General features: G+C 30.8%; 1 protein-coding gene and 2 long non-coding RNA genes across 5 annotated transcripts in view; 2 read left to right on the top strand and 1 right to left on the bottom strand.

The window, feature by feature from the left end:
- Nucleotides 1-13,741, top strand: part of LOC141378963 (uncharacterized) — a 96,491-nt gene that overhangs the window by 42,409 nt on the left and 40,341 nt on the right. The gene's annotated exons all lie outside the window — the stretch shown is intronic.
- On the top strand, nt 4,188-5,391 carry LOC141378964 (uncharacterized). Its single transcript, XR_012394804.1, has 2 exons — nt 4,188-5,177; nt 5,296-5,391. It is a non-coding gene; the product is annotated as an uncharacterized lncRNA (long non-coding RNA).
- The window catches only part of LOC100332699 (histone deacetylase 9-B), a 54,670-nt gene continuing 48,750 nt past the window's right edge, over nt 7,822-13,741 (bottom strand). For all 3 annotated transcript variants that reach the window (XM_021468241.3, XM_021468242.3, XM_068215221.1), the window contains 3 exons: nt 13,007-13,160; nt 12,460-12,677; nt 7,822-8,577 (listed from right to left, as the gene is read on the bottom strand). In XM_021468241.3, the coding sequence (XP_021323916.1) occupies nt 8,344-8,577; nt 12,460-12,677; nt 13,007-13,160 (606 nt within the window). In that variant the 3' untranslated portion in view covers nt 7,822-8,343. The remainder of the gene's footprint in view (nt 8,578-12,459; nt 12,678-13,006; nt 13,161-13,741) is intronic.

Here is a 13,741-nt window from a genome sequence, read left to right as displayed (position 1 = left end):
ATTTTCTTTATACATAAAATTAAATACATGTTTTATAAAATAAATAAATTGTATTTATTTAATTTTTTTAATTTAACTGTATCAAGACTAAAATTGTTTACAGTATTGTCAATGAGATGGAAAATATAAAAAAATATATAATTTAACATAATTAGCAATTGGAAGAGCATGTAAAAAGTATCCATAAATATAAATGTAAAGTTTTTCTAAATACATCCAGTTTATTTACTCACTGCAAATAATGAGCCTTGTTTAGTGGTGAACTATATCCCTTTAATCATTAGCTTCAATTTAATTCAGTACATGCACATAGATCATTTAATCTACAACCTGTGCGGACTGTCTAACATCCTGAAAAAGACAGATTTAAGCACGCCATACATCTTTCATCACATTAATATTTATTTCCCAGGCACAGTTACGCAATCAGCTCTGTAAACCCACTCTTTCCTCTGGTTTCCTCCTGTTTTCTCTTCTACACTTATTTTCTGGAAAATGCATGTGGTCAGAACTCAATTTGACATCAGTGCTGTGTTTTTAGCCTGGGGACGTTTAGTTTTCTTCAAATAAAGGCAAACATCAGTCATATATAGATTAGGAAATGGCTGAAATCGCAATTATTACGCAGTTCTCCACCTTCAGAAGAGGTTTGACATTCATATGGAGGTTTCACAGAGTTTAATTTCTCGTGTTGTCCCAGAATTCTGTCTACACCTTTAGGCATTCAGGTTATAAATGAGCCGCCTTCATTAAACGTCATCAAACTTCATTGTATTTGAGTGTGTCAGTAGTTTCTGTGGTGTAGAAAATGGTCAGGTTCACCAGACACACTAGAGAACACCTCACATCAGCCACTAACAAGGACTACATGTACCACAATGCCTTGCGCACCACACCTGATTCACATGAACTGAACTGTAACTACTCTGCACATGCAGCCAATCCCCACATGCATAAAAGCAGTCATATTCAGTCCTTGTGACGTCTTGTTATATTCTTATGTGCATTTCTGATCGCTCCTTATTTCTATGTTTAGAGTTTTTGTACAAGATGAGTTTCGAACTGCCTGCAGTGCAATTGCACTTTATGACGACAAACTGTCTACTGGTGATGGGAAGATCGGATCTTTTTTTTTCACAAACTAGATCTTTAGGAGAGTTTGTTTCAATGAAACTGTTTTAAAAACCAGATCATCGGTTCTTTTACACTATAATGTAATGACACAATTGGCAATGACGTAATGACAATACTCTCATATTACGACTCAACCTATCAAAAATATGTAGTCAGCAATCATGATTTCAGTCAGTTAAAACATTACCGTCATCTGAAAAGTTTCTTTCAATTAAGTTTCACAATCCAAATGATGATTCACTTACTATTTAAATTTCATTAATATTTTCTGTTGCGACATAAACTTCCATTTCGCCAGATCGTCTCATTTAAGCCCTCGCTTTATCCGTGCTGCAGGTTAATCAGTTGTCCAAGTTTGGTTTAGTCTCCGCAGGCTGTCTGTACTGTTTGTGTTCAGTTCACCATTCACTGGTTCTTAAGTCTGATCTCATTGTACTTTTTTTGACTATCAATGCTTTAAATCTTGAAATAAATAAAGTTAAATAATAAAAATAAATATAACAAAATAAATTAAAAAAATCAATTTCTTTGACTATAAACTTTCAATCTTGAAATAAAAAAGAATAAAATTAATTAATTAAAAATAAATAAATAAATGAATTGAATAATAAAAATACTTATTTATAGTTGACTTTGTCTTTATTAATTGATCAGATTAAATAAATAAAATTACATAAAATTACAAAAAACAACTATAAATAAATAAATAAATAAATATAAAACTTTGTATAAACAAATTTTTTATGATTCTATTAAAGTATTTACTGTCACTTAAAAATAAACACTTTCAATCTATATCAATAATTAAAATTACATAAAATTTGATTAAAAAAACAATGAATAAATTAATTTTGTATAAACTGTGATTTTTTTTATTTTTATTCTATGATGATGTAAAATATCTTTACTGTCACTTTCAATAACTGTTTGATGCCTCCTTGTGGAATAAAACTCTGAATTTCTTTTTTAAAACCGCCCCGATTGCCGTCAACAGATCTTAACGTGTATTGAACCTTCAGAAATGCAAAGGTCTCTGCTGTGATGCTCGTATATCTGAGTCTGACACATTCCCTTGATAGTAGCCAGCAGATCAAGCACACTTCAAAGGGTTAACCTGATCTGCCAGCACAGGAGGTTAAAGTTACGTTCCCTTAACATCAGCCAGAAACGTGAGAAAAACACGCAGGGTTGCGCAGCTAAAGACAGCAGGTCAAGCCAGAGAAAACGCAGTAAGCTTCTCGCCCATGGCAAGCCGTTTAAAGTTTTGTTCATTCTCACGATATGAATTGTGGATAGCAACAATTCATATGTGTTTACATGCTAGAAGGACAACAAAATTAGTACAGATAGTACACAAAATGTTTTTTATTAACTATCAATAATTAGTTAGTAATGTCAATATCTAATGGAAATTAATATCATTAGTTAATGTTATTCTTGAAATCTGCATGTGTATTTCAACATGTTACAGTTGTTATATCTGATATCTGAAGATGGATTTCTGATATCAGAAATTACTCTCCCAATTGCTGATATCTAAAATTACACATTACTAACAATTACATTTATGATATCAGACATTAACATTGTCACTAATGACATTTGGATTATTATTAGCAAAAATTAACGTTTTCACTAGTTGCAATTTAATTGTTGACATTTGTTATTTCAAAATAACATCATAAACACTCAATTTTGAAGTCAATGTTTTATGTCAGTTTAATGTAATAAAAAAAAACACGTTAAAAATGCTAACAGACTTGATGTCAAAATCTTGACGTCTATTTGACATCCACACATTGATGCCCTTTTTGACCACCAAAATAAATGACAAAATAAGTATTATAAAATAAGAAATGTTTTATTCATCTGAAAGCTCAAATTTCACATTTTGTATACATCTTATGTGTCAGCTACCTTCTTGATGTCAAAACATCTAAAACTGATTGCAAGATCATCGATTGTCATCGATTTCTGATGTCAGTTTGATGTCATAAAAAATTGTCAAAAATACATCAAAAACTTGTCAAAAATGCGAATCGATTTGTTGTCATCAACTTGACGTCTATTTGACATCCACACATTGATGCTCTTCTGACCAATAAAATAACCACACAAAAAGTATTATAAAATAAGAAAAGTTTTATTCATATTTTAAATTTACACTGGATTTTGTATCCTTGCGATGTATGTCAACTGCCTTGATGTCAAAACATGTAAAACCGGCATCAGAAAATGCACCAAAAAGAATTGCAAGACAGTCCTGTCATCGATTTTTGATGTCAATGTTAGATGTCAATTTGATGTCATCTAAAACACGCCAAAAATGCTAATCGATTTGATATCAAAACCATAATAATAAATGTTTTATTCATCTGAAAGCTCAAATTCCAAATTTAGACTGGATTTTGTATCCCTGCAATGTATGCAAACTACCTGACATCAAAGCATCATCAAATTGACGTCTAAAAATGGTGTCAAAAACACATCAGAAATTATTGCAAGACAGTCCTGTCATCAATTATTTATTTTTTAATGTCAGTTTGATGTCATAAACTTGTCAAAAATGCTAATGCTAATTGATTTGATATTAAAACCTTGATGTCTATTTGACATCCACTCATTGATGCTCTTCTGACCACCAAAATAACCACAAATGATTGCAAGACACTCCTGTCCTCGATTTTGATGTCAGTGTTAGATGTCAAATTAATGTAATCAAAAACGCATCAAAAATACATCAAAAACTCGTAAAAATACATCAAAAACTTGTCAAAAATGCTAATCGATTTGATGTCAAAACCTTGACGTCTGCTTGACATCCACACATTGATGCTCTTTTGACCACCAAAATAAACGATGCAAGTATTTAAATAAATGTATTCATCTGACAGCTTACTTTAAAAAATACCAAAACTATGATGGATTTTGTATCCCAATGCATGTAACCTTGATGTCAAGACATCATGGATTTTGTATCCCTGCAATGCATGCAAACTACCTGACATCAAAGCATCATCAGATCGACGTCTAAACATTGGGTGTTTTTTTTTATTGGTGTTTTTTGACATTGGTATCAAAAAATGCATCAAAAATGATTGCCAGACAGTCCAGTAATGGATTTCTGATGTTAATGTTAAATGCCAATTTGAATTCATTTTGACATTAAATCAATGCATTTTTTATGTGTTTGTGCCATGGTTTTGATATCAAAGTAGTGAAGAATTTATATAAAGAATTTAATTATCAATATAAAGAGTTCATATCCCAAGAATGCATAAAAGTCCAAACGGCTTGCCATAATCCAGCCTCCAATAACACAAACACCATCGGCAAGTTTGAGAAACAACTTTTATTCGAAAACTCTAATGTCAACGTAAACATGACCCTCCGACCTGAGGTTTTCCATGCAGTTATTGTTTCAATCTAGCGTAACGGTGGATAATAAACTTTATTTACAGAGCAGTGAAGTAAAAACAGGGCTTTTGTTGTATCCCACGTTCACACGCCGAAGATCCATGACTGATTGATTGGTCTGTGCTGTATTGTACATCTGACACAGTGCATGATCACCAAAACATATTGAACTTTGTACATCTCAGAGGATCGGTGAAGTCTTCAAACATGAAACGTCAGTGATTTTACTACAGACATCACGTATCATCATTAACACCAAGGTTTTAGTTGGTTCTTCACATTGATTATATTTCATTGTGTTCATTGTGACAAACAAGAGTCAAACACCTGGCAAGACAGGACACACTGAATGACGCACTGAATCGTGTGAATCGTATCACAGAACACGTCACAAACACATCAATTCATGTAAACAAACAGAAAAACTGGGGCCGGATTCATGAAGAAATTAAGAAATAGTTTGTTTGTTTTTTTTTCGTTTTTTAGACTCAAGTGAAATTAATAATATGTTTGTTCTTAACTGATTTCCAGTCAACTGAATATGAACACCAGACTGTTAATAATTTACTGTAAAATCTACAGTGATGTACTGTTAATTTTGATTGCCAGTAAGACTAATTATTAATGTATAGTGCGCTTGTAAATTTACAGTCTTACTGGCAACCAATATATATCCAGTAATGTTACTGTGAATTTTACTGTAAATTGCAATTATTAATGTACAGTGCTCTTGTAAATTTACAGTCTTACTGACAACCAATATATTTCCAGTAACTTACTGTAAATTTTACAGTAAATTTCAAGTATTAATGTACAATGGCCTCGTAAATTTAGTCTTAATGGCAACCTATTTATATCCAGTAAGTTACAGTAAATTTTACAGTAAATTCCAATTATAAATGCACAGTGCACTTGTAAATTTACAGTCTTACTGACAACCAATATATATACAGTAACTTACAGTAAATTTTACAGTAAATTGCTATTATTAATGTACAGCTGGCTTGTAAATTTACAGTCTTACTGGCAACTGAATTTCTAGTTTTACTGTAAATTTTACAGTAAATTGCAATTATTAATGCAAAGTGCGCTTGTAAATTTACAGTCTTACTGGCAACCAATATATATTCAGTAAGTTACTGTAAATTTTACAGTAAATTGCAATTATTATTGTACAATGGGCTTGTACATTTACAGTCTTACTGGCAACTGAAATTTACAATAACTTACTGTAAATTTTTCAGTAAATTGCAATTATTAATGTACAATAGGCTTGTAAATTTACAGTCTTACTGGCAGCCAATATATATCCAGTAAGTTACTGTAAATTTTACAGTAAATTGCAATCAATAATGTACAATGGGCTTGTAAATTTACAGTCTTACTGGCAACCACTATATATCCAGTAACTTACTGTAAATTTTACAGTAAATTTCAATTATTAATGCACAGTGGGCTTGTAAATTTAGTCTTACTGGCAACTGAAATTTACAATAACTTACTGTAAATTTTACAGTAAATTGCAATTATTAATGCACAGTTCGCTTGTAAATTCACAATTTACTGTAAAATTTACAGTAACTCACTGGAAATTTTAGATCTCAGTAAGATTGTAAATTAACAAGCACACAGTAAATTACAATTACAATTTGTAAAATTTACAGTAACTTACTGGAAATTTCAGTTGCCAGTAAGAAATAATTCACAAGCACACTGAAAATTAGTAATGAGAATTTACTGTAAAATCTACAGTTACTTACTGGCAAATATGGTTGCCGATAATACTGTAAATTTACAAGTGCACAGTAAATTTATAATAACAATTTACTGTAAAATTTACAGTAACTCACTGGTAATTTGGTTGCCAGTAAGACTGTAAATTTCCAAGCTCACTGTACATCAATAATTACAACTGTAATGTAAAAATACAGCACAATTGTAATTCTGTATTTCCCTTGTGTTTGTAAATTTACAGTCTTACTGACAACAGACTGCACCTTTAAGTTTTAAGGCAAACTGTTTTTCTGCATTATATAATTTACTCACTTTTTAAAGTGAAGGGGTAAATTTACAGCTATTTTAAATATTTAAAAATTATTTCTTAAGAATTTTCACAAGAATGTTCATTTTTGTGAATGTTCATTTAGCAAAAATGCAACTTCAGAAGAATTAGAGTTCTTAAAAATGACGTTCCTAAAAAATACTTACAATACAGTTAGGAAACGTCCTAATAATAAGACGTTTAATCAATTTATTGGGTAGTTTTGAATATTATATATTGCAACAACACAAATAGTTGACTCAAACTGAAAAAAAAACTGGTTACATCATAAAATAAACGTTAACTGAAATAATATAAGCATTTAATTTTATTTCAGCTGTTTAGCAACGCAAAATATCTGACTTTCATTTAATGAAACTTCCACGAAAATACTTAATACTGAAAGAAGTACAAAGACATTTTGAAAAATGTTCATAAAATGTCAGAATTATTAAAATTAACCAAAATAAAAACAATTAAAACATAAAAATCAAAAAATAAATGCAAATTCAAAAAGCTGAAAATGAAAGAAATGAAATAAAATACAAACCTTGCTCATTGTAAATACAAAACTTTCAGCAAATACAAGAGCGCTATATAAAAACGTGTCAATTTTATATATATATTTATACATATATATATATATATATATATATATATATATATATATATATATATATATATATATATATATATATATATATATACACATACATTCATACATACATACATAATTTATTATAATGATTTTTTGCATTTTTTTTTTTTTGTAACCTTAATTATAGAAAGAATTGTACTTTAAGAGCATTCTCATGAACGTATCTTAAGAAATCTATTTTTTTTCTTAAAAATTTCTTCATGAATCTGGTCTCTGGATGACAGCAGGGTGTAAATTCTTAATTTTTGGTTATAAATAGCATCATTTCTTCAACGTAATGTGACATTTTCTCCAACCAGTAGCAGTTTTCATCACAATTAACGAAAAGCACAATTAATGTCATGTAAGTGCATTTCATTTGCTCTCAGAAAACAGTATAATGTGTTTATATCACAGTCACAGACATCATCAAGACATCAAACACACTGATTTTGCCTTCACACTGACGTTAAAACAGCAGCAGAAAAGCTCTCAGCCTCATTTCCTGTTCTCAGATCAGTCGAGCTGCTGTTGCTTTAACATGAGACTCAAATGAAGCTCTGTGGTCATTGCTTTTCTTTCTTTAGCTTCACACACACACACACTCTTTCTCTTCACTTCAGCGTTAACACTTCACTTCTCTTTCTAGACACTTGCTGAAACTGTTTCTGCGGCCGAACCTCGAATTAAAACTGTCCAGGTCATGCTCAGGTCAAATTAAATCCAAGCTCTTAAATGTTTGGGCTTTTATTTTTTATTTATTGTTATTAATAATGATAATAACATATTTTTAAGATATTTAAGTAACCAAAATAACATTAAATCTTCTGGACTTGCTGGGAAAACCAGAGCACCCAGAGAGAAACCCACACCAACACTGGGAGAACATGCAAACTCCATACAGAAATGCCAAATGGCCCAGCCGGGGCTCGAGCCAGTGTTTTTATTGCTGCGAGGCGACAGTGCTAACCACTGAGCCACCGTGCCACCATAATATTACCAATTCTCAATATTAACTAGTGGCTTAATAAAGTGAAATATGACCTGGGCACATTATTTGACAAGTTTTGAACGAGATCCAGCCCTTCTTCCCTCTTTCCTTCATCTCTCTCCTTCACACATCGGTTTCGGTCATGTCCTCCAGACTGCACTCGCTGTGGCGTCTCTGGATCTCATCTGAGACCTGCTGTTCACCTGTGTCCTCAGCTCCTGATTGGCTGTTTTCTTTTGCTGGTTCAGTCTTCATGTGGATGACAGCGGTGTGTCTGCTGCGGATCACTCCAGCAGGGGGCGCTGCCAGATCCTCCTGCTCCTCCTCCTGCTGCTGCTCCTCTGACTCGCACACAACCTACTCAAACACACACACACACACACACACACACACACACACACAAACACAGAACATAGAGTTAATGGTTTCATATTGTCTCATAGCAGCTGATTCAGTAACAGTACAACACGCACAGTTTCATGAGCTGAGCACTTCACTCAAGACTTAATGCACTGTTTTGCAGGCCTTTTTTCAGATTATCACAACATAACACTTGCCGAACAATCTATAAATGATAAATTGTTTTAACAAAAAATTTGTTATGTAATAAAAATAATTATAATATAAACTCTAAAATAATAATATAAGATCTAATAATAATAGTAATATAATAAAATCTAAACAATAATAATAATAATAATAATAATAATAATAATAAACAATCTAATAATAATCTAAAAATAATAATAATAATAGTATAGAATCTAAAAATAATAATAAAAATATATATTAAAATCTAATAATAATAAATATTAATATAATAAAATCTAAAATAGTAATAATAAATAGTATAATAAAATCTAAACATAATAATAATAAAAATAATATAATAAAATCTAAACAATAATAATAATATAAAATATAAAATAATAATAGGAATAAGAATATAAGATCTAATAATATAATAAAATCTAAAAATAGTAATAAGAATTTAATATAATGAAATCTAAACACAATAATAACAATAATAATAATAATAATAATAATAATAATAATAATAATAAAGTCCCATAATAATATTAATAAATAATGATATAATAAAATCTAATAATAATAATAAATTATAATATAATAAAATCTTAAAATAGTAATAATAAATAATATAATGAAATCTAAACATAATAATAATAATAATAATATATTAAAATTAACATAATAAATAATATAATAAAGTTTAAACATAATAATATAATAAAATTAACATAATAAAAATATAATAATCTAAACAATAGTTGTATAATAAAATCTTAACATAATAATAATAAGAAATAATAATATAATAAAATGTAAACAACAATAATAATAAATAATAATATTATAAAATCTAAAACTATTTGAGGAATTAAAATCTGAAAACTTTTAAAATCAGTTTTTTTTTATATAATTATATTCTGATATAAAATTATAAATGTAAATGCATATATAAATTTAAAAAAAAGTTTTTTTTTCTGTGTGGAGTTTGCATGTTGCATGTGTCTGTGAAAAAGTGTGCAAAGCCGTTTCCTATTACTGGGTTGTGGCTGGAAGGGCAGCTGCTGCGTAAAACATAGTTGGCAGTTCATTCCGCTGTGGGGACCCTTGACAAATAAGGAACTAAGCCAAAGAAAAATGAATGAATGGAAATTGCAATGGCAAAAACTATTAAGGTGATCTCAAGGTTTTGTAAGATGAGTCGAAATGTTGATTATTGTGACAGGTCTAGCTCTGTATTGTAATTCCAGTTATGTGTCATAATTTATAAGAACAAAAAAACATCTTTAAACACATGAAAACTGCAGCCTTCCCTACTGTGCTGTATTGTAATTGCAGCATCGACTGCTCTGAGGTCAGTTATGTGTCACAATTAATGAGAAGCGACACATTAACAGGACCTTTCTTTCTTTTTTGGTATCTTCTAGTTAAAGCTCGCTCGTAAACTCTGAAAACGCCACTCATCTGGCTTCAGTCCTCCTGTAAAAGAGTAAAATAATCCCACCCTCCAAAAATATTCAGCCGTAATAAAGGTTTGTGTGAAATAAAGTGTGTGTGTGTGTGTGTGTGTGTGTGTGTGTGTGTGTGTGTGTGTGTGTGTGTGTGTGTGTGTGTGTGTGTGTGTGTGTGTGTGCGCAAAAAAATCCTCTCTTAGACTTTCAGGAAATGAAAGAGGGTGAAGAAATGATGAAGTCAGGATTAAAGACAGAGAGAGAGAGAGAGTATTGTATATTTTTCTTTCCATTCCTTTTTATGTTATTGTTGTTATTATTATCGTCCCAATCTTTATTATTATTATTATTTATGTTGTCTTTTTCTGCTATGTACACTATGGCAGTATATACCCATGTTTATTATGCCAATAAAGTCATATGAATCAAAAATTGAGAGAGATTTAGTTGGAAATATTCCCGTTCTTATTTGTTACATTTATTTAAGTTTTAATTGTGATGTTTATTGAGTTCCTACTCTTTTATTTGACTTTTTTCATTGTTATTATATTTCTCCACATAGAGTGAGAGGGAGTAATACTGAATGGAAAAGGAATAGAATTTTTATTAGGATAACAATAAAGCACTGTGTGTATAAGACATTGGATGAAAAATCAAGCATGTCATAAAACTGACTAAGATTACTAGATTGGCTCATGAAAACAATTTTCCACAATTGAATCAATTTAAACAAATAAAATAAATAAAGTGCAAATTAATGTAATTGCTAAAAATGTTGTTTGCATTTAAATGCATTGTTTATATTGTTTTTTTTTTTCTTCAAATATGAGTTTTGGTTGTATTATTAAATATTTAAATACGTTTAACTTAAATTAAAATTGAGAATAAAGAAAATTATTAAAATAAATAAAACAAAAATAATTTAATACAAAATAAAATTAAACAAAATAAAAAAAAATTTTGTAACTTGAAATAAAATCACATGATTGAATTTTGGATAATAATAAATAATAATAATAATTATTATTATATAATAAAATCTAAAATAATAATAATATAGTAAGATCTAATAATAATAATAAAATAAAAAATTGAAAAATAGTAATAATAAATAATGTAAAAAATCGAAATAATAATAATAATATAAAATCTAAAAAAAGTAATAATAATAATAATAATAATAATCTAAACAATAGAATAATAATTAAAAAAAATATCTAATAATAGTAGGTATCTAATAAAGTGCAATTATTTATATTGTGATTTTTTTTTTCAAAACATGTTTTGGTTGTATAATTAATTTTTTTATCCAAATATTTAAATTATTTATTAATTAATTATTATCTAAATTAAGCATAAAGAAAATTGAAATGAATAAACCAAAATAATTTAGTACTAAATAAAATTAAACAAAATAAAAATAGATTTTTGTAACTTTAAATAAAAGTGGCTAAATCTTTTTTTTCCAGCTTATTCTCAGGGCAAAGTTATCCTTTAACTTGATGTGCTTAAAACAAAAATGAAAACAATTGAAAAGTTAAAACAATAGCCAAAACAAAGCAAGTAAATGACTAAAAACTAATAAACCCAACTAATAAAACTAATAACAAATCAAATCAAATACATTAAAAGTAAAAATGTTAGAAAAGAAATAAAATTGGGATATTTAAATGCAACTTTAAACATTAAAGAAGTTAAAAGCAGCTGCAGTAAAAAAAATCCTGCTGGGATTTACTCACTTCCTGTCCATCTATTAACTCACTTCCTGTCTCAGCGAGGCATCAGTCAGATCCATTTACACATCATTTAAGAGACAAGAGCCTTTAAAAATGCTTTTAAAGAACAAACACACACACACTCTCTCTCTCTCACACACAAACACACACGCACTCTTAATTAATATAGGCATCAGTTTTTCCACATCACTGAATTCAGGTATATTTTATGAAAGTAGAATATGTAAGGAATAATTAGACACATAATGCACACCCAAGATGATGGCGATGCAATTTTTTTTTTTTTTTTTTTTTTTTTTTTTTATAATTCCACAGCCAGGAATGCAATATTCCACTCATATTAGGATTAAACAACTAAAGCCATTGTCCTGTTTTTGTCCTCAAACTGCTCCTGTGTGTAGCACTAGCTTCTTCCACGTCTCCTCTAAAGCCTTCTGTTGTGTTTTGATGTGATTTTGACTGTGAAATAACAATAACTGTAAAAGTGCTATAGAATTAAAGATGAATTGAATTGTGTTTACCTGGCCCATGTGTACGTGCTGTTGGTAGTGTTTGTGCTTCTCCATGAAGTTGTGGTGTTGCTGCTGCAGGACCAGCTGTGCCAGTGTGCTCTGTGGCAGCGGGGCCGACTGTGTGCGGTTCAGAGGCCGGTGCCGCGGGAGCCTGGAGCGAGAGCTGGACGACACACGATCCTTCAGCAGCAGAGGAGAGGAGGACAGAACAGGAACACTACCTGTCACTACATACACAGAGAAAGAGAGAGAGAGAGAGAGAGAGAGATGAGATATTAGTTACTTAACTCTTGTGTACTGTTCAAATTGAGCACCCTTTGGTTATGTTGGGGCCTGTTTTTGCCCCATTGACTTCCATTACCATCACATTTTTTAATAAGCTGCCACCGCAAAAGTTTGAGCTACCAGACCTGTTGCTAAACCAATTGGATGAGTTTTGAAGATGAAACTATCCTGGAGTGTGTCAAATCATCAATAATCAAATCTAGTTAACGGAGTAATCCTCGTATGAAGAACGGAGCCCTGGTCTAAGTCTGGTGCCATGTACAGTATTTACCAGGTGAGATGATCCTCTGCTGTCTCTGCTCCTTCAGCAGCAGGTGTTGCAGGAGCGCTTGCTGTCCGTTGCTCACTTTAGACTCCATCGAGACTGGAGACGCAGCGGCGGCAGACAGACCTTCAACACTGCCATCCTTCAGCGCCGTCCCCGTCTGGCAGAGCACACAACAGGCAAACGCTATTAATACCATGTCAGGACTCGATGTATACAACTTCACAGTAACAAACACAGCGATGCACACCTCATCAATTCAATCTTTATTTCTATAACGCTTTTACAATTGAGATTGTGTCAAAGCTTCTGTCCAGGTAAAGAGTACATAAACTCAATCAAAAAAGTAGTCAAGTAGAGAGTAAACGTTGCTTATATTTTAAATACTCAGTACAAGTACAAAGTAGCTAAAAAATACTTAAGTAACAATGTTTATTTACTTGTGTACTTTACACCACTGGTGGCAGGTCATGATAAATGTTTGTTTCAAGAGTTCACACTTAGCTCATGACTTACGAAAGCTCATTTGGCATGCTGTCCCGGGAGAGAGCCCTGAGCTCAAGGCATTCCTCGAGTTCAGGGCTCCCTCCCTTTGTGGGGCGAGGGGAGATTGAGCTCAAACTCCCCCGCAGCTAAGGCAAAGGTGAACTTCTTGAGAGTGAGACGACTAGTAAAAGAGAGTTAAGTTTAAGAGGTCTATAATGCAGAGCAATTTTTAGGCTTTGGGAGAGAACTGAAACC

Source organism: Danio rerio, chromosome 19, assembly GCF_049306965.1.
Source record: "Danio rerio strain Tuebingen ecotype United States chromosome 19, GRCz12tu, whole genome shotgun sequence".
In the NCBI taxonomy this organism is placed as follows: Eukaryota; Metazoa; Chordata; class Actinopteri; order Cypriniformes; family Danionidae; genus Danio; species Danio rerio.
The sequence above is the reverse complement of the archived record's forward strand: the minus strand, read 5'-3'. Positions and strand labels throughout refer to the sequence as shown.